The sequence below is a fragment of the Thermobia domestica genome, chromosome 7 (genome assembly GCF_964235325.1).
Source record: "Thermobia domestica chromosome 7, izTheDome1.hap1.1, whole genome shotgun sequence".
Lineage (NCBI taxonomy): Eukaryota > Metazoa > Arthropoda > Insecta > Zygentoma > Lepismatidae > Thermobia > Thermobia domestica.
In genome coordinates, this window is record NC_137460.1 from 81006252 (window position 1) to 81031146 (window position 24895).

Consider the following 24895-nt stretch of genomic DNA (forward strand, 5'->3'; position numbering starts at 1 on the left):
ACTGGAAATGCCGATTGTCGCCATTCCATTCATTGCCGTTTTGATGATGGAGTCATGTGGAAAATCCATATTTCGTCTCCTGTCACAATGTGGTCCAACATTTGATCTCCTTCCTCATTGTATCCGATCAAAAAGGTCAAAGCACAAGTTTTGTCTTTTTGTACCGTATATCTCAGTAAGCAGTCTGAGAGCCCATCGCGCGCACCATTTTTGGAACTTTAAGGTTTCAGAAACGATTGTGTACAGCATCGACTGTGAAACTTGTGGAAATTCCAGTGACAACGTTGAATGGATTTTTGCGTCAGCTGCATACACCAAGTCGTTTGTGATTACAGAAGACTGGCCCGGTTGCGGTTCACATGAACATTGTCGCGCCTATCCTTGAACTATCTAACAAGCAACGTACAGAACAAAGCAGGATCAGATCCGACACAAACTTCGCCCAGAGGATAATAGAAAAGAGAACAAAATGCCAAATTAGAGCTTCCCCCCATCCAGAAACACAGGAGATATGCTCCGCAATATAACGCACCACGCTACAATATGATATAAGGTAAACGTCGCAAGATACCCGTTTATGTCGAAAACGGAAAGAATGGGCAGCACGAGAATGACATCAAGATATTTGATATGCTATAACACTGACTTGGCGACCATCTTGAAAGCCACGATCTTGGATATAGCGTAAGGTATTGAAATGAGAAGTCTCATTGTGTGGTTTGGTAAACTAGCCTTCGCGTGGGAGACTTCAACAACTCATTGAACTCATCGAGTCAATGCAGAACGCTGCCTTTCCCTGATATTGTGACTGTTTGGGACCTTCGCGAAACAGTGTAGCAAACCGCGCAAAGGAAAAGAAACATGCGTAAAAAAAATGTAAGCTAAAACATGACTGGGCTTTCTCATCCGTACACACTTTGTTTCAGATAGTGTTGTTTAAATAAACGTGGGTCAAAATGTCCCTTGTTCACACGAAACAGCAAGAAAATTGAATGTACAAAACGTCGTCCAGGAGTGGGCTTCAATCCCAGGTAGATCGTGCTTTTGCTCACCAATCCAAGATGATATCTTCTACACTCCGGAGAGAGCTATCGAATTGCTGTTCCATAAGAAATAGTCCTTTGTAGTTTATGTAGTCTCCAAACGAGTGCTCGTATCACGCGTTGCAACTGTGGTTTTCACTGTCCCAAACAGAATCCCAATATCCTAGAAAGGCATAATGTGTCAAGTCGGATGCACCTCCATACACAGACACTGTTGCAGTTACTTGTCGCGTATCATTGTCGTGGGGTCTTGCCCTATTATTCTGTCTTTCGAATACACGTTTGTTTTGCCAGAGTCTTCTACACTTCGTCCCGTCCATACTACTACACATATGTTTTTCGCGGTTACATCATTGGTTTTCTTTTTGCATTATGCCTTACATTGATATATCACACACCCCGCTTCTCATTTGAATACCGTACGCTATATCCAAGATCGTGGCTTTTAAGATGGCCACCAAGTCAGTGTTATAGCATATCAAATATCTTAATATCATCCTGGTGCTGCCCATCCTTTCTGTTTTCGACATAAACGGGTATCTTGCGACGTTTATCTTATATCATATTGTCCCGTAGTGCGTTATGTTGCAGAGCATATCTCCAGTGTTTCTGGACTTGGGCAGCTCTAATTTGGCGTTTTGTCTTCTTTTCTATTATGTGTCCTCTGGGAAAAGTTTGAGTCGGATCTGATCCTGCCTTGTTCTGTACGTTGCTTGTAAGCCATTTTCGCACCTTGCTGTCTCATTGCATTCGGGCAGCTTATACCTCACATATTTGGCGATTAATTTCCATTGCTGACACGTTTCTTGCTGTCAAAAATTGAATCACAGACCTTTTCTCACAATTGGCGGGATGCTTAATTTGACAAATATTTCTACTGGCCACACTAAACGACACACACTCACGCTACGACTCTAACTGGTGTCATCTCATGCTAAGGCATACTGGAAACAGCGTGCGTGTGCATTTCTACAGAAAACAATAAACATAATCAATAGCCGCAGTAAAAACAACGGTTGAAGATTGCCTTCTGTCACAGGTGGGTGATTTCTACGACGTGGGCATAGAAAAAACTTGTCGAACGCTTAAACAAACCTGGAACTATTTTTAAAAAGCTTAGTGTGCACAGAGGAAACAACCAGAAATGTATAGCACTATCTTTACTAGTTTTGTTTCTAGTGACAATCAGGCCTTACTTAAAAAATAGTCTTTGTATAATCGGCCCGTACAAATATTATGAAGTGCATACTTTATTGCTCAATAAGCCGTTACATTACCTGGGCGCAGATTACAGCGTTGATTTTCTGTAACATGCTGTCAATGTGGAAGAGAATGACGTTCAAGTCCAATTTGGCTCATTCATTGGACACCTGGTCCAGCAGAGTGGCCAAAGTGGGGGTGGGGATGTTGATATTTCCTCTTCACGGCCCGTTCCAACGTGTCCAAAAAATTCTCGATAACGTTGAGATCAGGCGAAGTCACGGCCCAGGTAAGACGTGGAATGTCCACCTCATGTTCACCAAACCATTCTTGCACAATTCTGGCTCAGTGAACGGTGCAGTTGTCGTCTTGATACTCTGGGATGTGACATCTTGCAGAAACTGGGCATATGGCAACACTTCATTATCCAGAATGGAAAGTTATCTAGAGCCTTCGTGCAGTTGGGCACCTCATTCAAGGGACTCCCACAACATGACACTACCACCGCCTTTCTCTACAGCCCTTTGCACAAACTCAGCTTTGTTGGCTTTTCCGGCCCACCTCATCACCCTGAAGCGGCCTTCACTGAAATAGAGGCAGTACCAGAATTCGTCTGACCAGAGGGTGCGTCGCCATTGATCTCGCCCACAACAGGTAAATTTTCTTCTGTATGGCATTCAGCCTGGAGCGTACTCTGGAACGCGACTGAATATGCCTATACCATGCAGTTCTCGTTTCGGAGTTCGGTCAGAAACTTGACGACTGGGTCCTGCGTTATACCCCTACAGCAGTTCTTGCCGGGTTTGGAACCGTTTAGAGGTCGCTAATCTCCCCAGACATCAACTCAGCTTTGTCGCGCTCGGAAATGACGAGTTATCTTCCACAGCTGCTCCGAGAAGATTGATTTCTGCCAGATCCTGCACTCTGCATGGACAGTATTGACCATGGATTCGAACACGCTAATGAACTGTGCCAACTTGCGCAGGATATGTTCCTATTTCCGTCCGAAGATAATGGTTCCTTTTGCCACTCGGTCACATCTCTTCTTTACCCCATGGTTCAATGTGTATGAAATGGTACCACATCAGCATGCACGATTACTAGTCGCATACTGTCAGAAATAGCATACAATACTCACATTCCCGGTATCTACAAGCATATTGCTATGCCACGCCATTTTCCACAAGTCCCTTACACTGTAAAAATAAAACAGTATTTAAACACTTTTAGTACAGATGTTGAGGGGGAAATATATCAAGTGTGTGTTTATAAAGTGTACTTTACGTGTCCAAAAACGTTCATTCTCCGAAAACAGTATCTAGTATAACATATTTAAAACACTTCTTGTCAGCAAACAGTTCGAAAACAAAGTGATGACATACAATTTGCACATTTTGTACATACAGCTGGAACATACTTGGACAACACAGTATCTACAAGGGGTAAATATGTGTCATCTGGAGGTGTTCAAAGAGCGTCGGTAATGTGTACAGTGTCCTACTGTGTCTAAAAGTAGTTTCTATATTTTTTTGCAGTGCAGAATGGTCATACTTAATAATATTTTGTCCATGGTGTTTATGTCAGCAAATCCGTGATCTCTTCATAATAATGCTTGAAGACGAATCCAATGTCTGCATTTGAAACATAAAAAAAAATGATGAAGTGCTTTTACAGTGAACAGAAAGTGTCTACAATGTATTCTAACAGTGGTTAGTGGGAACTACTCTAAGAGTGCTCAAAATATACCTGAACTTTTGATGTGTCGAATGAATATACGAGCAGAAACTACTTGTAAATATGTAAATGGTAATGTGTAAAGTGACTTAATACTGTTCAAAAGTTGTTTCTGTGGTATCTGCCACCTACAGTTCAACAAGCTACAATACCTCGCAGAAGTCTTCATGAATAAATTTGAAGATACGCCATTTACAATGAACACCTCAAAATTCTACTTGGCCACAGGTTTCAAAATTTCATTGAACATTATAAATATATAACAGCTGATGACCTAATGGATTAACGTTCAAGAGAAATCAACAATATTCTTGCATCAATCAAAGCAACAGAAGTTGAAGAGGCTATAAAACCGAACTTAAATTCAGCCTCAGGTCCGAACAAAATCACGACTAAGTAAAATCGAACACCTAAAAATAGTACTATATGTAGTCTGAGCTTCAGGCCAGATTAGCGGAACTCTTTACAGCACGTCTCTGCACAAGATATATCCCAACCATTTGAAAACCTTCTATCACTCTTCTACTCACCAAAGCTGGAAACTCTACAAAAGACTCCCACTCCCAAAATCTACGATCTATCGCACTCACTAATATATTTCCCGAACATTTGGGGGAAAATTTTGTTTCATCGTCTGCATAACTACTAAAAACACTGCAAGCTTCTCATACCGCAACAGACGTGTTTCAGATCACAACATGTTTAAAAGGTTCTCACGAAAAGATTAAATAGTGGTGCAGCACTCATGGATCTAACAGGAGCTTTCGATTCAGTGTGGCTTGAAAGACTACTCTGTAAACTCACTAATTGCAATCTTCCAAACATTATCAGATGGAACTCTAACTATATCAAAAGTCGTACTACTAGACTCCGTATAAACAGCTATATCTGACATCACATACGTCAAAAGAGGAGTGCCACAAGGATCCACCATTGCAAAATTAATATAGTGTACTTGCTCTATGTGAATGATACTCCGATTAACCTTAATTGTGCCACCCAATTTACAGACAACACAGTCTATTGGACGTTAGCCAAAGCCACAAACTTTATCTTAGCGTGGCTAAGGGGACAAATCAAACAATTCTTTAACTAGTGTACCAAATCCTACTAAATCCAGACAAAATTAGGGTTAGCATATGACAGACTTTAAAAACGAGGACAATTTTAGATTTATGAGTGTATTACTCGTAGGAGCCTCAGTTACGAGGATTATGAGGAGCAGACCTGAAACCCATTACCCTCCTGAGACTGAGTCATAAAATTTTAATTAAAAGCACTAATGAAAAACGTCAAACTATTTAGGTCGATGGAGACTCTTATCCCGTCCCCCTTCCAAAAGCAAAACTTGAAATGATGCTACTGATTACTTGACAAATTTCTTAATGGTATAACGAGAAAATATAAATTAAAATTTTACAAGTCCGATTATGGAAATATTAAGTTCTTTTTCCTTCATGATTACAGAGAGATATGTTGTATTTTTTGAAAATAGAACATTGCAATAATATTAACGTTAACACTTATTTACAAACCTATATTGAAATCGAAGCATCTATGTACCCTCAACCCCCGCCCCCCTAAAGAAAAGAAACACACGGATAATTTTTATTACCCGAAAAGGAGGACATGTCCAGATAAAAGAGAACGTCTGGTAACTCTGTAAAAAATTCAATTCACTATATTCATCCCATCTAAAAGTAAACATTTCACAATAATATTCTTGCTATGAAAAGAATAGGGGTTTAACATATTTGCTAAATGTCCTTCTTTATCTGTGTAAGTAAAGTGGATTCATATTTTTCGTTTATTTGGAGAAGGAAGTGCTTCTGTGTAGTTCTTGTTGTCTATAACTCTATATGTACCGTACGTGAAGACATAACATTGAATCTTCTTTAGTTGGTTAATTAGTTAATTTGGTATTTAACGTCCCGTTCAGCATTGACGCTATATGAGACGTGGATCAATAGCTCAACGTAGAATTCAAAGGACCACATGAATTTCCACCGGAAAACTTGCACGCCAAAAATGTTTGCAAAACTTATCAATAGAACATTTGTGATTTCAGCAACATACTAACATACCAAGCCCAAATATGCAGTTAAATAATATAAATATACCACACGAATGTTCTGTATGATGATTACCTTGCTGTAACACATCTGCCAGATATAACACCTAAGTAATTAATTCTTTGTTTTTCTTTCATTACAGACGGAAAACCTGTTGTGTTTTTCGTGTAAAGAGCCCATCATGGATAAATATCTACTACAGGTAAATGGTCGTTCATGGCACCCACACTGTTTGCGATGCTCAGTTTGTCAATTGGCTTTGGACCGTCAACCATCATGTTTTATACGTGACGATAGCGTCTATTGTAAGGCTGACTATGCAAAGTAAGTAAGTTTTTTGTTTATTTGTTCAGATTTTACATTACTTCAGCTGCATTACTTTGAATAACAATACTATAATGTAACTTTAATCGAGTTCTCTGTTATATTATTTGTTCTGCACTTTTAAGAAGTTTAGTTTACCAAAAGCTCCTATATATATTTATTGTCTGCCCGTGTGTCCATCTGGAAACAGTGACGTAACTAAGGGGTGCAAACAGGGCTTGTGCCCCGGGCGCCGGATTGGGGAGGCAGTTGTTCTATTTGCAGTTGTTATAATAAGAATATGTCAAGCATGTTACTCTCAGATTATTTGTTCACCTCTGGTTCGTGGGGTCCGTGGTTCGATTCCCGCTCACGCCAAGTGAACTTTGTGGTGGACAAATACCGTGTACCTGGGTTTTCTCGGGGTTCTCCCGTTTCCTCCCACTTTCTTCATTCCACCATTTCACTTATTTCTCATTATCACTGCCTCCTTTAGCCTAGCCGGCATAACCATGGGACGTAAAACTCTTAAGATTTCATTTATTTCTTAGATTATTTGGCAATCAAATACTAATTAGTTTGGTGTTTTATCTTGTACTCAAAATTAAATTGTGTAGGCCTACTGCAATTTTGAAACCAAGCTTTACCACTTGAAGGAAAAATGGAATAGGAGAATTACTATGTGATGCCAATACCGGGTGTGGTCGGACAGTGTTTTGGTTTGGTTGGTCACGGGGGGGAGGGGCGCTAAGGCGAGTTCTTGCCCCGGGCGACAACTAGCCTAGCTGCGTCCTGTCTGGAAGACGTGAAATCTCAAGAACTACCGCATTTGATGAATCATTATCAATTTTGGCCAGGATGTAGAAGATTAAAAAATAGGAACCGAGTTTGTTCGATGGGGAAGTGGCCAAAATATTAGACTCTGCAGTTAATTCTGTTCACTACTCGAACTCGAACATTCATTTTGTTTGATTCTCAGAGACATTTCAAATTCAAATCACCATATCTTGAATATTTTAAGTATAATTTAATGTGTATTTGTCTTTGCATATCAAAATAATATAGTGGTTTTGAATGTTGCTTGTGACACTTCTATGTGTGATTATAGAGAAAAGATTTAACAAAATATTCTTTGAGCTGTACCCGGAAGGTCCCGAATTTGCATAATTTATTCCCTCTCTCTCTCAGAATTGATCAAAACTCCAAATGTCTCTCTTTTTCTCCAAAACATAAGTAAATATTAATTGTATTATTTTGAATATTATTTGTATATTTAAAAAAATGATAATTTTTAATCACTCACCAGTAAACTTTTATTTTGGGAGGCAGGAAGAAAACGTCAAAAATATATCTCTGGTGAATCTTATAAAAGTTTCATCTTCTAGAAGTTTGATCCAGATATATTTGAAAGATATGGCTTCTGGGCATGTGTACCTAAAAGCGGGTTGCCACGTTAGAACTTGTAGGTCATAAAAAAGAATCTTGAAACCCTACCATATTTCACCATGTACACATAGTCTTGAAAGGATCATAAAACATTTTTCTCCATCTTGCAAGGAGTCGAACAGTGTGCAACTTTCTGGGACGTCTTGCTTGCTACCTGCTATCGCCCTCCCGCTGACATAAAGGAAAAACCAGTTTTACCGCTTCCGAAACAACGGATTCTTTTGGACAGGGAGGGGGAGTGCGCCAATTAATTTCGTTTTCCAACGAGCTTCATTCCTATTGTCACTGGAAAAGCAAAAATAAATTTAGAAATAGGAAATTACGTATCGATATAATAAACGATTTTTTCTCTTTCACATACAGGAAAATTATTATTTTTTTTTCCGCGTTGAAAAGAAACCAAAGAACAATCTTGTGTTGCGTTTTATCAAGATGCAAAGATCCCTCCTAACTGCAAAACGAATATCTTTTCTATTCATTGGAAAAATCAATCGAAATGGATAGGACTGCAATATACCTTGCAAAAACATGATTATCTTATTTCAGGTGTTGTTGCAAAACATAATGCAAATTCAGTACTAATATCCTCAAACACCCGATGTTCCTGTTATGTTGCTCTCAGTTGAAAGACGTTAGATATTTTCCCACAGTGAAAAGTGCAAAGGGCTTAGGGTAGGTAATCGTGTTCCCATTTCATTAGCCTCTTCTCGCAATCCAGCCTCTGAGAAACATGTCCAGTGTTTCTTCCAGATATTTTTTGGAGGATCATTCCCCCCTGGAACTCTGAGAGTACCCCCCTGGAGAAGACCAAATAGTACGTCTATAATATTATAATAAATAGAATGATACCAACAGTGCCCTCCAAACACTAAGTGTGACCCCCGGAACACTTTTTTTTTTCTGAAAGAAACCCTGATGTCGTCTAACTAGGGACCTAAGATTTATGCATATTGTAACCATTGGTTCAATATTATAGCCATCCTGCGTAACAAGGTACGTTTCAAATACGGTACCGATTACCATATTACCTCAATTTCAGTTACGAGTGGCAACCAGGTGAGCACCCAGAAATTTTTGTTGGGGGTCGAAGCTTTGAGAGGGCGGGGTCCAATACTACCTACAAACCACTACGTCTATGTAGTATTGAACGGATATTATTTTGTACCCGATAAGTAACTGTAAAATACTTCCAACTATATTTTCAGATAGAATTAGTTTGTTTTTATTAGAGAAGGAGTACAGATGAACTCTAAAATCAAATGTACATGCCACATCAATGATTTCCCTGTTAAACAAGTATAGTATTATTAAGAAAATGTACAAGTGCATATTAAGTTAGGAAGTTTGGGGGAGTCTGTTCCCGGTGGACCCCCCGTGATGGCAATGTCTCATTCCTTTATATAAGTAATAAGAAATAAAACAGCATAATTTCATATCTGACTTAGAAGGTATATTGTGTGGCATGGGAATATAAACAATCCATCAAATATTACATAAAAAACATATCAATAAGCTTATTATTTTGTAAAAACAAAGCTTCTTATTTAAAGCGGAAGAACGGATAATGATATTTCACATTTTTTCCAAGAGAATAATGAATCCTAGTGGCAGGAGCTTACATTGTCAACCAACCTCGACATTGGATCTTCCTTTTTTAACTTCTTTCTTTTCATAATTCCTTGTCCTAAGGAAACTATCTTTTGGGGATTAGAGAGTCAGATGTCAGTGTTGCGTGGCATTGTGGGAGGGAAAGAATGACAAATGAACGGAGCATGAAGACATGAAGTGCAAGTCATGCATTGGATCTCAGTGTCTTGTGTTGTGTGGTGTGTCCTGGACCAACAGATTGTATGCACAGAGGAAGGGACTTTTTTTTTTTTTTTTAACTTCTCATGTCACATTCTGATCAGATAGGACAATGGTGAATTGAAGAAGACGATATCAGCAATACGAAACTAAATCCTTTTCTTCTGTTGTACGTACAGGAAAACGTTCGCGTTTGTATTTTCAGTAACAGAAAGACAAGATATGTCTTCTGTCTTGAAAGAGACTTTTCCTGTCAAACGTTTTCTGGGATAAGACACTCCTTCTGCTCCCTTCCAAATAACACGAGACGATATTCAAAAGCTTATCTTGCACTTGAAGCAGGAAATCTTTGTCCTACCTTTCCCCCTCCTTTCTCCTTCTCTGCTATAGAGAAACAATGACTTAACTATTCACCTGCTGGAAGCGAAACGTGTACCAATGTCTATAGACTTTCACACACCATATATATTGTTATTATATGGAGTAAGCATGACTAGGATAACTTTTAAAACCGGTTTCAGGTCTGGACCTGTCGATACGTAACGTTGTAAACTCCACTTGCACTAAGAATATGCATTTTGATTAAAGAGGCAATTAAAAAAAAGAAAAGAAAAGAACATAGCAATGAATGAAATGCAAAAATGAAAGGAAGATAGCAATACTTAGTTGTAAAGACTGGATTTTGAATGTGCTTGTATTTCGAATTACTACAATGAGATCTCAAGCAATGATGATTTCAAAGGGTATCTCGGTGAGATATTCTCTCCGGAGCGCGAAATCTCCCTTTTCTTTAAAGCCATATCTCCTATCGTTCTCAGTGTAGATTCCCAGTATTTGCATAGTAGCCTACTACTTTTCACCTGCAGTGTACTGAAATCCCCCCTCCCCCGGGAGAAATCTACAATCATAACTTATCTCAAATATGCAATGTTGTTTTAAATTTTGAACCTGATTTGCTGTCATGGATATTTCACGTAATTTCGTCACTTCCGCAGTCAACGAACGTGCAACTTTCCAAAAGTCGAAAACTGTTTCTCTCACGATTTCTCTAACCTATAAACCACATCTACAAAATTGGTCATAAGAACATAATTCCTATCACCTCTTTCAGAGATCTTGGTGTTATCATTGACAGTAAGCTTACTTTTGCGGATCATATAAGCACAATATCTTGTACTAAGATGAGAAAACTGGGATTACTTTATCGCTTCACTGACATAAAAAATCCTAATTCCTTAAGCTTGTTCTATAAGTCATATATTGCTCCCACTATTGACTACTGTTCTCCTATCTGGTCTATTTCCTGCCCCACTCATTTTAAAAAAAATGCAATTAATTTCTTTTTAGCCATTGTATCCTACCGAGTACCTCCCCTCCGAACACTTTCAAAAAATGACGTTTTAAAATTCCTCAATATCAAACCTCCCCTACTGGGAAACAAAATTTCTGACCTAATATTTTTGCAAAAAAAAAAAAAAATGTAAATGGCCATGTGAACAGTTATTAAGTCAGATCCCGCGTACCCGCCAGAACAACACGGTCTAGTGATCTCTTTTACGTATAATCACAGTTACCAGAAACTGTAGACGTCTTTTTCAAATCAGTATACTTTCAGATCCTCTATAAATAAGTTATCTTTGTAATGTTGCCATTGTGCTGTTTAATTTGAGCTCAAATCATTATTCAATTGTTATGTTACATAAATGTTAAGATATTTCAGTGTAAAATGGTCGAGTGCTGTATCTGAAACCTATTATAAATAAACTAGCAGCGTTCACCCCGCTTCGCTGCGGTCACCCCGGAACGCAATAAACGTTGTTACTTCTGTCATTTATGTTAACCCGCCGAGTGACCCGCTTCGCTGCGGTCACCCCGGAACGCAATAAACTTTGTTACTTAGATAATTTTTACTTTTTCGCTTTCAAATTGCAGTAAATGTTAACATTATAGCGCCTGTCATTTATGTTAACCCGCCGAGTGACACGGTCATGCGGGTTGCATATAAATACGTTTATTTTTACCTATGATGAACTAATAACAAAGGATTTGTACGTATGGACACTTGAATGGTCAATTATCTCAAGACACTGGTAATTAAAAATTAAAGTGATATGATAAAAACCATCTAGGGTCCAAATCCTAATAACCCCCCAAAAATAAAAGAAATTGGTTCAGCCGTATTAGCGTGATGAGGGAACAAAGGTTTTGTACGTTCTCTTTTATAATATAGATAAATAAATAAAAGTCATATTTTGGTTAGAAACAATAGGAATTGTAAGTAAAGAAAGCATAGCAGGGTGTATAATTATTTTATTTTTGTGCTGATAACGTTTCTTTACCTTCTTTATCTTTGATCCATTTATTCTCACGTTACTTTCGGAAATTTCAATAGAAGTCGTAATCTCTCTTTCATTACAATATTTATAGGTCAGCACATAATATCGTCACAGAGTGTCTATCGGTCACGAAATTCACGAATGTCACGAAAAAGTCATGAAATCAGAAAATGGTCATGAAAGTCAAGAAAAAGTCACGAAATTTAGTTTTTGGATCACGATTTTTTTTTTATCTGGACAAATATAAGTACAGACTGGAAAATTTTGTTTTATAAAACATCAAAATCCACTACCAAAAATATATATGGTCGGATTTAGACGCTGCCAAATCGCTAACAAAACATGCTTCTATCGCATGCATGAAAATTTGGCCTAATTCGTACCCAAATTCCTTCTTGAGAATGATTACGAAATTTTATGGTTTGGTAAAGAAAAGGTCACGAAAAAGTCACGAAATTTCATTTTGGAATTTTAGTAGACACCCTGTACATCAAAAACTCAGAACAGTCGCATCGCCAAAAGAAATGGTCACTTTCTCAAAAGAATGACGATGTGACTGAAGAAGCAACCGTTTGACGAAATGACCGTTTCTTCTGAGGATGTGACTGACGAAGTGCTCATTTTTGAATTTTCATTTCTTTGGAATCAATCGGAAACAAACTATGCCGGAAGTACAGCAGAAACATAACATATTTGACCAGTGACGACGCCAGCTTTTTTTTGTTGTTGTTGTTTTTTTGAGAGGGAAGCAGACGGGAAGACTTTTTTTTCGGTATTTTTTGTGTTTATACCGAAAAGGATAGTTTTGTATTGCTTGAATTATATTAAAATACACCATGTCTGGGTGACAGGATTTTCCAAGGGTGCTCCCGTTTCCTTGCCCCTTGGCATCGTCACTGTACTTGATCCATCTAATCTATTTACCAAGAGTGTTAATTTCTCTGTAATAATAATAATAATAATAATAATAATAATAATAATAATAATAATAATAATAATAATAATAATAATAATAACTTTGGGTGGGGGCATTCAAATGTGTGTTTGGTTGCAGAAGGTATATATGAGGATTTTAAGACAAATTGAATTCAAATTATACCAAATGTTGTATATTCATAAATACAACTCGGGGGTTCACATGAGCATTGGGAAGCTCGGGTCCCTCCGTGACCCCCAGGATCGGCGTCCTTGCTATTTACTTGTTGTCGATATTATTGCTGTTAATATTATCGAATAACTTCTCTGCTCTTATTTGAATATTGAATGTCCGAATATTTGTATTTGAATATCTATCTGAACAAGATTTCTGAATATTTGAGAAAGAGACTTCTGGGTTTCCCAAGAACTAGGCAGGAAAACATACAGCAGAGTCTCGGAGAGCCGGATAGCAATAATTCTGGCTACAGAATCAGTTGGCTCAGAAATTAATTCAATGGAAAGTCTTTGATTTAAGCATGATTAACCTAAGCTTTTAAAGTTAGTTGTCGTTCTATTAATCTGAAAGCCAATCTGACCACAATTATAATATATCTTTACATATTTAAATTAGATAATAAACTAATTGCTAAACGAAGCAAGTAGATTTTTATTATAAAAATAATATCGTGTAACAGTTTCGCCAATATCTCTGATGTGAAGATGAAGTGCCTGATGAAGTCAAAGTGTTTAGTTGGCGAAAGTGCTATACGAAATTATTTTATAATAAAAATCATTTTGCTTTGCTCAGCAATTAGTTTATTATTTAGTTATTCAATATAATAAGCAAAGCTGATATCATGGAGAACATTATTTAAGCCAAAAATTAAAGTATAAAAACTGAAGGCTTTTTTAAAAAAAGCAATAATTATGAAACTGATGCTGAAGTGTATAATACCATAAGTACTCGTCATCCAATGAAGTACAAATGAGTGCATCGAAACATCTAAGGCTTGACTTATACTAAGTTCAGACACCTAGCGTATCAGGAAAAAATATTATCACATGCTTTTGAATGCAAGTATTCATACTTAGTGCCAAATATCCGTTCAACGAGTAACCGGCACAGGGCGAAGCAGCCGGTTAGTTGATGAGATGAATTCTTATTGAGAAATATATGTAATTGGCCAATGTATGAAGAAGAGGACACTTCTTCAAACTGTCACATCGTCGGAAGGAAAGGCCACTTTCTCAAAAGAATCGGTCACTTCGTCAAACAGTCACATCGTCATCCTTTTGAGGAAGTAACCAATTCTTTTAGTGATGCAACCATTCTGAATATTTGACTATGTGACCGTTTGATAGTGTCCTAGAGCTGATGTATGATTAGAACAACTTTCAGAGAACGCTTTTATGCTCCGAGTAGCGATACAGAGAAATAGGTAGAGCAAATATGGAGTGGTCGAGTCAGAAGAAACGTATAGAGGTTTGTAGTTTACAAATAGTAATGGTTCCAAATGGTGTACCTGCAAAGGCATCTATTAAACATACAAGTTCTTGTTTGCCGTCAGTCCCAACGCCAAATTGCTCAATCTGTTCCTTGCACCTGTTCGTCTGGTTTCATGAGAATGGAAGAAGTGAACTATAACGCTACAGAGCATCGTATGGCAAATCACTGGTATAAATTAAGCCTAAGATAGGCGAAGAGCGTCATATGGACTGTTGAAACACAGGGACGTCATTTAGAGGGGGCAGGGAGGGGTAATTGCCCCTCTGAGTTTGAGATCTATATAGATTTTATCAATAGAATAGTAGAAAGTTAGTGAAAAACGCGAAATTTTGCTTATATGAAGAGGTTTGCCCCCCCCCCCCTTCCAAGCAAAATCTGAAGTGACGCTCCTATATGAAACATGTCTTCGTTCGTTTCTAATGAAGAATAATACATTTTACATCTCCAACTAAAACGAATCCTTACATTCGACACTTTCTGAATAAATACAATATTATTTTTCTACAAAAAATTACTTTCAACTTAGTTTTCCCTGTGGAAACAATGATACACTTCCATTTAAATAATTTGGCTACATACACATTGTCAGCACGGTTGAGTGAATCAAGCGCTGTTCTTGACATAACAACTAGCAAGTTCAGGCGAATGATTTAAAATTGATATATATTTGACTGGATCACACGTTTTTCAACACTGAATTAATAGTGTAATGACTATTTAAGTTGTATTCAGTTTCAGTTAAATAATAATAATAAAAGAAATAATAAATCTAGCAATTCTTACCAGGAAAATGTTTCATAAAATTGAGTAAATCGAAAATTTAGATATCTATATAGCGCATATGAGTCATTTTTATATAATGTTATTTCTTTGCAGAAGCTTTGGCGCCAAATGCTCGAAGTGTTCGCGATCTATCTCTCCGACAGATTGGGTGAGGAAAGCGCGAGATCTGGTCTACCATCTGGCGTGTTTCGCCTGTGATTCTTGCAAACGGCAGCTCAGCACAGGCGAAGAGTTCGCTCTTCACGACAACCGGGTTCTCTGCAAGACACATTACATGGAGATCCTCGATGGGGGAAGCACGTCCTCGGATGGTGAGTCTCTCTCTCTCTTCCTCACACTCTAAACTCAGTATGACTTGTACACCAGGAGACCTTCAAATTGTAAGAAAAACAACTAGGTTTAACTCATCGGTTGCATAAATAGCAAATTATACATACATAATACACACACACATATATATATATATATGTATATATATATATATATATATATATATATATATATATATATATATATATATATATATATATATATATATATATATATATATATATATATATATATATGCTTATTCATGGATAGTCTTTTCGGCTTATTCATTCTCAGGGTTATTTTAATAAGGAAAAAAATATTTTAATGTAAATATCAAGGCGGAAGAATCTTTGCAAATACCATCTTCTTTCTCATTATTCAGAAGTGGCCCTTATGGTTTTGAAGACCATACCTATGGTTTTGAAGACCAGTTAGTGATAATTTTTATATATTCTCTTAAACCAAGAGAAACTGATCAACTAAATATTCTCCATGTGTTCACTTATAAGCAGAATCTATGAGACCAATCCTTCAATGTCGTGTGAAACGAATATAAAATATAGGCCTAAGTGAAATTTTTGTGGAATTCGTCAAGTAAAAATGAAATGATCTACTAAGTCATTGGTATTGCTGTTGCCTGTTGTACAGTAGATACGTTGACACTAAATGATTCATCTGTTGGGTAGTACTTTCTTGTGAGTTGTACATTGTGCATTGTTATGTTCCAAAAATGTATAAATGATTTCATAATGACTGTTGACTTTTCTGTTTAAGTGAATCGATAAATTTATGGATTTTAACGACTTTTTCATAGATTGTTCAGCATTTAGTTTTTACTGTCACGTAAATTTCACAATAATAGGTAAGAAGTAAATTAGGAATGCAATGGATGTACCCGATTGCAATGAAATGAGCTGAGCGAGCTTAAACTACGTAATTATTCCTAGCCATTATGCAATAATAAATGTCATTTTTAATTGTTGACAAAAAAATCGCGTGAAAACTTTTTCCCCATGTTAAGTCTATGCAAGCGTTTTTCGGTCATTATTCCTCGATGGTACATCGGATTTTTGATTTCGACCTATGTTGTCACTCAGCACGACATACTCTATCAGCGTGCTAAGTTTGGTTGAGATCGGCCAAACGGTCTAGGAGGAAGCGTTTTTCGGTCATTATTCCTCGATGGTACATCGGATTTTTGATTTCGACCTATGTTGTCACTCAGCACGACATACTCTATCAGCGTGCTAAGTTTGGTTGAGATCGGCCAAACGGTCTAGGAGGAGTTCGCGGACAACCAAACGGCTAACCCGAGTATAAGAGCTTCGCTTCGCTCAGCTCAACTAGGAATGCAATGGATGTACCCGATTGCAATGAAATGAGCTGAGCGAGCTTAAACTACGTAATCATTCCTGGCCATTATGCAATAATAAATGTCATTTTTAATTGTTGACAAAAAAATCGCGTAAAAACTTTTTCCGTTAAGTCTATGCAAGCGTTTTTCGGTCATTATTCCTCGATGGTACATCGGATTTTTGATTTCGACCTATGTTGTCACTCAGCACGACATACTCTATCAGCGTGCTAAGTTTGGTTGAGATCGGCCAAACGGTCTAGGAGGAAGCGTTTTTCGGTCATTATTCCTCGATGGTACATCGGATTTTTGATTTCGACCTATGATGTCACTCAGCACGACATACTCTATCAGCGTGCTAAGTTTGGTTGAGATCGGCCAAACGGTCTAGGAGGAAGCGTTTTTCGGTCATTATTCCTCGATGGTACATCGGATTTTTGATTTCGACCTATGTTGTCACTCAGCACGACATACTCTATCAGCGTGCTAAGTTTGGTTCAGATCGGCCAAACGGTCTAGGAGGAGTTCGCGGACAACCAAACGGCTAACCCGAGTATAAGAGCTTCGCTTCGCTCAGCTCAATTAACTGTTTAGCAACAACTAGAATTGCGCACGAGATGAGACGTGACATAATTTTCGTACCAGACACCAAGAGAAACCATACATTTTTCGAGACGATACTTCACTTTCCCGACAGATTTTCGAGATGAGATCGTCTCCACTCCTGTCTTGTGTGCATCTTTAGGAACAGTAACTTGCTGAAACAACTATTTTTTTTTTTTTACAACTAAACGTGTAAAATGTAAATCTATATCTCATACCTGATTAATGTTAATTTATTGATTACTAGGTAAACCTATGCTCTCTACACAGCGTATCACTCACATAGGAGCACGAATCTCCTTGTCATTTCTCACATCTGTACATGTCCCTTTACAAACACAAGTGAAAGAAGTCTTGATAAAAATCGGTAAGGGGAGATTTTTTCGATTATTTTTTCAATGTCTCGCACCGTTTGCAAGATTGAGCCTACTTCCGCTTGGAGTTTCTAATTCATGTATGATCAGTGTTTACTTTCTTCTTGAATGCAGTATGTAATAACCAAATACATTACACATACGATTAATTATAATGTCAGTGATATTTGGTATTCATTGGGCAAAACACTCCAAACAATAAAAATTCATCTTAGGGGAAATGGTTATCCTTCATTTTTCATTATCATTTGGCCATGAAAGAAATGCCTGAGAGATATACAATCAGTATATACATCTACGTTGTGTTGGAATGTATAACCCATAGGATATGATGCATTTTTAAAATTTTCAATACTTCCAGTATACCCCTAAAAATATAATAAAGAAATAACGGCTACGTTTTTTTTTAAAATATTCAATTAAAACTGGACAATCTTCACAAAATTTGCGATCGATCAGCAAAAACAGCACTTTCCTAGCGCTTGTGGTTTTCGTGATCTCATTGTCGAAAGGATTGGAGACAAACATACGAACTTTTCTTTGGAGACAAACATATAAAGCTAGTATTTTAATAGATAGATACTCGTACAATTCAATTACAAAAAAATGTGAGATTTACACTCAAGTCTTCATAGTCTTTGTGCTTCCATGTTCTAAAATCTTGTGGTCGCTTATGGGTACACCTTTTAATGTGAAATCCGTATCACATGAACTAACAGTTCCTAGTCACAAATCTGTATCTCCTGCTACAAACTCAAACACACAGATAGTTTATAAATACTCATATATCATAATAAAATAATATAAATACTCATATATTGCAACGTGCACTGCGATTGTTTTGGTTACTGTTATGTTGAGTAAGAGTAAATAGTATGCCAGGCAGTGTAGTACGGATTCGTGGTAGTGTAAACATAAGAGACCTTTCTGATTTTCAAAGAGGGCGAAATGTAAATGAACTGTAAACTGACAAGTGTAATTTAAAATGAAATGAAATGAAATTTTTGAGTTTTACATCCCACGATTATGCCGGCTAGGCTAAAGGAGACGGTGATAATAAGAAAGAATGAAATGATGGAATGAAGAGAAAGTAGGAGGAAACGGGAGAACCCCGAGGAAACCCACGCATATGGTATTTGTCCAACCCGGGACCTCATGCACTAGAGGTGAATCCTCTACCACTGAGCCACCGCGGCCCCACACAAGTGTAATTCATTCTAGACTCTCTGTGTATCAGAGGTACAAAGGAGAATAGTGTCCAATGCCATTATTATGTCCGGCAGTTGTGGTAAAATAAAACATTGAAAATGACAGGCAAAATGTCAAAATGTTTTTTTTAATGGCATTAAAAATGACAGCTTATATTGGAAAACTGAATATACTCATTGTGCTTTTACATAATTAATTTACTAAAAGCATACATTAAATGTGTTAATCTGCGTAAAATCTTTTTAAATAAAACAATATTAACAGATTTCAACAAAAGTGTTCAAATGTAGGAAATAATAAAAAAACGCTAAAAGTATAAAATAATTCATTACTATTATTTATAAAAAATTGAAGTTTCTGCAAAAGCTAAAAAATTAATGCTGCATAAAATTACTATCCAAACTGATTTTATATTAGGAAATAATTTGTTTGACTTTCCACAGGCTTCATTTTTTATAGATAATAGTAATGAATTCTGTTTTTTTAGCACTTTAATTATTTTCTGCTTTTTAGCGCTTTATTTATTTTCTGCTTTTAGCGTTATTTATTTTCTGCTTTTTAGCGCTTTATGTATTTTCTGCTTTTAGCGTTATTTATTTTCTGCTTTTTAGCGCTATATTTATTCTCTGCTTTTAGCATTATTTATTTTCTGCTTTTTAGCGCTTTATTTATTTTCTACTTTTAGTTTTATTTATTTATTTTCTGCTTTTTAGTTTTATTTTCTATTTTTAGTGCTTTATTTATTTTCTGCTTGTTTAGCGCTTTCGTTAAAGTCGGTATACTATCGTTTTCTTTTTAAACTTTTATTTTCTGCTTTTTAGTGTGTTTTTGAAATCGATTATTTCCCTTTTAAGTTTGTTTAATTTTTCCAGTTTTATTTACCCTTTTCAGTTTGTTTAAATATATTAAATCGCTCTACGCGTTACAGAATTATATACGTGAATATACACTATCAGCTGTTGAGAAGTTTCATAGTCTAGCTCGAAAGAATGTCAATAGATCCTGATGAAGGTTTCTACAAAATCTGCGAGAAAATATAGATTCTTTGTAACTAGAACAGGATAATCAAAATCGGTACATCTATGTTGAAGTTATACGTGAGTATGTATACAATGAAGTCGGTTAATTATGATATTAACATTGTCAGCCGTTGAGGATCTTCATGCTCTAGTTTGGTCCAGCGAGCTCAGATAGCTGCACTGGGCAGCAAGAATCCAAAATCTCACTCCCGTTATTTATTATTTTTTTTTTCTTTCTTGTGGAGCTACAGTAAGGAGAGAGTGTATAAGTCTGAATTTCGCACAGTGGAGGAATTTGGAGGCACGAATTCAAGATGTTATTGCCAACATCCCAATTGACTTTCTACAGAAAAGTGTTTTTCTAATAAATAAAAACCAATATTACAGAATTTATACGTTTTTTTTTTTAATGTAATTATTTCTTACCCACTCCGTACGTAAGATAATTGTAATTTCATCTACAATCCTCTGACAGACACCTCGATATTACTTGTTTGCATAGAATAAACTATTACACTCCAAAACATCTGAGGATGTTAAAACTAGTGTTGTTGTCGAGACAAGACGAGAAACTCTACAAAATCCTCGTCTGATTTTTTTTTTTTTTTTAAAGAACGAAACGAGAGTTCATCCAAGTCTTAAACACCCTCTGTTTTAGTGTTACATGATTCGTAGTATTAAAAACTATAAATTGATAAACTGATTATACGAACACAATGAAGAGAATTTATTCAGTTTAAAGATACGCAAAGCATTACACAATATTCTTCAATAATAAATATGGTTCAAATGTTCTTACTATATCATCCTTCGAGAACCTCTCATGAAGCAGGATTCTGATAGCTTCTACATGAAATTAAGAAAAAAAAATCAGGGCAGAAATTTTGTACATAAATTTACAAAATGACGCTAAACGAAAAAAAAAAAAGGTTTTTTCAAACATCGAGACGAGACGAGACTTCTACAAAATTTATAACATGAGACGATAAAACCGTACTTCCTGTCTCGTCTCGTCTTGTCTTTTGGATAACAATAACTAAAACATCAAACTATTTCGTGCTCAAGTTATATTCCCAACAATATCTTCTAGTCTTCTTTCGTTTCCTGTAGAGTAGAACCCTACTTGGGAGAGGGAAATAACTCTTTTTTGCTTTTTATCTTACTAAAATCCGTAAATTACTTTTTAAAAGTTGTGAAAACAAATACTAAAGCAAAGAGGAAAGAATGACAGTAAATAAAAAAAATATATACACACGAATCTATTTCCTTTTTATATTTTCCGATCTTTTGCTCCCTTCGCTCATTTAACATCACATTCTCTTTTCCTGCTCCGATTACCCGTCTTTTCCTTCTATCCCTCCCTTTCTCTCTCTGAGGGAGGGGAAAAGTTGTCCCCAAGGAAAGAGAAGCGATTAACAATAGCGACCGAGATTACCGGAAATTTTCCTTCAATGCTCACTCCAACCGGAAAGATAAAAAAAGATAGAAGAAGATGGAATTTGCATTGTAGATGGAAGCAAATCAATTTTCTGGCTATTTCACACCTTGTAAATACTGCAGCCAAAAGAAAATAAGAGCTTGTTGGCATCATCCGCGAAACTCCCTCGCTTTTTGATCCCAATTACGGATTTGCAACATCAGACAATATTGTCAACGATGGAGAAGAACTTTACTAGTTTTAAAGAGGGAAGAATTGTGACTGTACGTATCTATAGGGGAAAAATTATTTTATTTCCTTGGTGAGACTCTCAGCTAGATTTGTATAGCTTAGGTTTCATACAACATGATTATGAAAATTATACGGGAAATAGAGTAATGTCTGTGTTTAAAATAATGATTCATTTGTGAATTTGCAGACATACTTGATTTTGTCCCCTAAAGAATCCGGTCCTAACTTTTTAGGATTATGGGGGCCACAGTTGCTCAGTGGTAGAGCGTCCACGTCTGGTGGGAGGGGTCTCTGGTTCGATAACAAGATATGTGAGTTTATGGTGGACTACATCGTGTCTGTGGACCTTCTTGGGTTCTCTTGTTTCCTTCCACATTCTCATTCTACCAATTCTTTCATAACCATTCATTCTCAAAAGTATCCGTCTCCTTTAACCTCCAGAACATAAGCATAGAACGTAAAACTAGAGAATTCATTTCATATAATTGGATTTTAGCAAGAGCGAAATTTTTTGCCTTTCAATTTCCTCAGAATCCATTTTGATACAATACACTGACTGGCATATGTTCCCAATTTCTTCATGGCACTGGAAAATTTTCCGATTTCCTTCAAAAATATCCTTCAAACAACTTCCAGATCTCACCAATAGTGTTGTATCTTGGACTCAAATTCGGTTAAACGGATTGAAGGGTAATATAATGGCATTAAAATAAATCTAACGAATTATTGACCGGAGCTTTGTTGTAATGGACTATTTTACTATTATTACATTCTTCTGAACCATCCAAGATAAAGGCACGAAATTTAATGTCTTTGAATTACAAAGATTACTCTACTAATGTCTTCCTTCTAAGTGACCTGGATGAAAGAGAAAGGTGTTTTACAGGGTGCCCTTTCACTCAAAGCAGTCTCCAAAGCACCTGCAGGGTTTCGGTGAATCTTGCAGGAAAACCTCCTTAGCCCAAAGCAGCTTCGCGAGGTTTAAGTTATGGTGAGGATCCCTAGTCCAAAGCGACCTCTGGTTAAGGTAAAGGTGTACCCTTAGTCCAAAGCGACATCGGAGCAGGTGTTGGTTATGTGATCAGCGGTCAGACTGATGCCTGGTACCTCCGTGATCCCTCTTTTATGTGTCCTCCACGGGTGGCTCGTCTTCTTTCGGTTTCCTTCGTGTGGTCCGTCTCCTTTCGGTTTCCTTCGTGTCTTCCTCTTTAGTGTATTGTCTGCTTATTTGTAAATATTAGCACATGTCGTTTATGAGCATGTGCTTGTGTTGTGATGTGAGGATCTTTACAATATAATTTATTTTTATTTTTTAATTCATGCAGTATGTATATTTCATTCCCTTGCATTATTTCGGAAATCATGTCCCGACGGAAGAAGAAAGGGATTTTAACTATAATTAAATATATCTATATCCCACACCAAGCCCGCAAACAGAGGGGGGCTAGGGGGCCTGCCCCCCTAAACTTTTCATGGCCCCTCCAGACCTCAATACAAAATTCTATTATTAATTAAAAAAACACAATTTAGATATTTGTAAGAGAATTTTTGATGACTTGGCCCCCCTAACATATTCCTGGGCCCCCCAAACCTCTGTAGCTGGTTGAGGGCCTGTGCACCCCACACACATTTATACCAACAGCCGTCTAACTTCACCTACATGTTCGTCACATCAAGACAAGAGAAAAGTTTACTTTACACTTAGTTTAGAAGTGCCTAGTTTTGGAGATACAGGCAATTTATTCAATTTAGTGATAACGACACCATATTGGATACAGTGTGACCATCAACAAACAGACTTAATCAACGTGTTGCTTAACATCGAAACAAGAATGTGCATATTTATCTCAGCAAAGTGCAAAATAAGCTTTTCTCTTATTTCGATGTAAGGAACATTTTCATCGAGTTAATAATAGCGCTGTAACCAATTTGGCGTCGTTCTCACTCAATTGCCTAAGAATGCATTTATCTCCGAAACTAGGCATTTCACAACAAAGTGTAAAATAAACCTTTCTCTTGTTTTGAAGTGAGTAGCATTTGCTTAAGTTTAGGATTAGGAATGAGATATCTGGGATTTCGGCATCTATGACCATTGACGCCCCTCAGCGATCACACTGCAAGGGGAATTGAGAAGGAAGGCGGCGGCCTGTGACCATTATATGAGGTACCCTCCCGGCATTTGCTTGGTGTGAATGAGGAAAATCTCATTCAGAATAGCTGGGCTGAAAAAGCTTTTACACTTTTTTTGACTGAGTTTCCCACCGGGAATCGATCCAGGGACCGTTAGCACCAAAGAAGAGCGTTTGCGACTACGCTACTTCTAGTCACGTGTGTAAAGTTGTCGGATATGTCAGTTTTTACAATATAATGCTATTCCTAAACCTCCATATTTATTATAACAAAACAGATTAAGACAACTAAGATTGATCTTTTGAGAAAAGGACCTACATAGCTCCTAGTAATAATAGGTTATAGGGTCTATACAGCAAAATAAATAATAGTCTTTATTATTTTTATTTTTGGGGGGTTAGGGGGATATTTTAACGGGACTGGAAATAGAAACTGAAAAAAAAAAAAAAAACAGGTGCTCAGTACAATTCAGTAACCCTAGCTACTGCATAAGCACGTATTAGAAACGCGTCATCTGGAAAACGAGTCGAGAAGTACATTTTCACATTCGAGAAATTTCTCGAGTCTGGTGGGCAACACTGGTTCATCCAAGTGTTAAATCGCAAACACTGCTCTAGTTTTACATTATTCATAGTATAAAAACTTATAAATTGATGAAGTGATTGTACGAACATAATGAAGAGCATTTATCAAAGTTTCAGGATACGCAAGTCATTACACAATATATTCCAATAATAAATATGGTTTTATTGTTATATGACCATGTAGACTTCTGGTGACGTAGAAGGGTTCTGGTTGAAATTAACAAAAAAATCATTGCGTAGACCCTAAATTTTGTAAATAGGCCTATATTTGCAAAACGAAACAAGATGACAAAAGCTTTTTTTTTTTCGAATTCGAGACAAGACTTTCACAAAATTTATAAGACGAGACGGGGAAACTATTATTTCTCACTTCATCTTGTCTCGCAAGCACCTCCTATAGTGTCGGTGTGGCTTGGTAATGAATTGCTAACGTAACGTATGAAGCTTTCTTACTTCTTTTGCTTTCTCCGCCTTCCACTAGAGCTCGCAACGC

General features: G+C 36.9%; 1 protein-coding gene across 3 annotated transcripts in view; it reads left to right on the top strand.

Annotated features, from left to right (window-relative positions):
• Nucleotides 1–6184: 6184 nt before the first annotated feature.
• Awh (LIM/homeobox protein arrowhead) overlaps nt 6185–24895 on the top strand; it is a 63312-nt gene continuing 44601 nt past the window's right edge. For 2 of the 3 annotated variants that reach the window (XM_081764916.1, XM_081764917.1), the window contains exons 1-2: nt 6185–6373; nt 15242–15459. In XM_081764916.1, coding sequence (XP_081621042.1) covers nt 6231–6373; nt 15242–15459 — 361 coding nt within the window. In that variant the 5' untranslated portion in view covers nt 6185–6230. Of the gene's footprint in view, nt 6378–15241; nt 15460–24895 lie in introns of all 3 variants that reach the window. The other variant, XM_081764918.1, reaches the window with a different exon arrangement.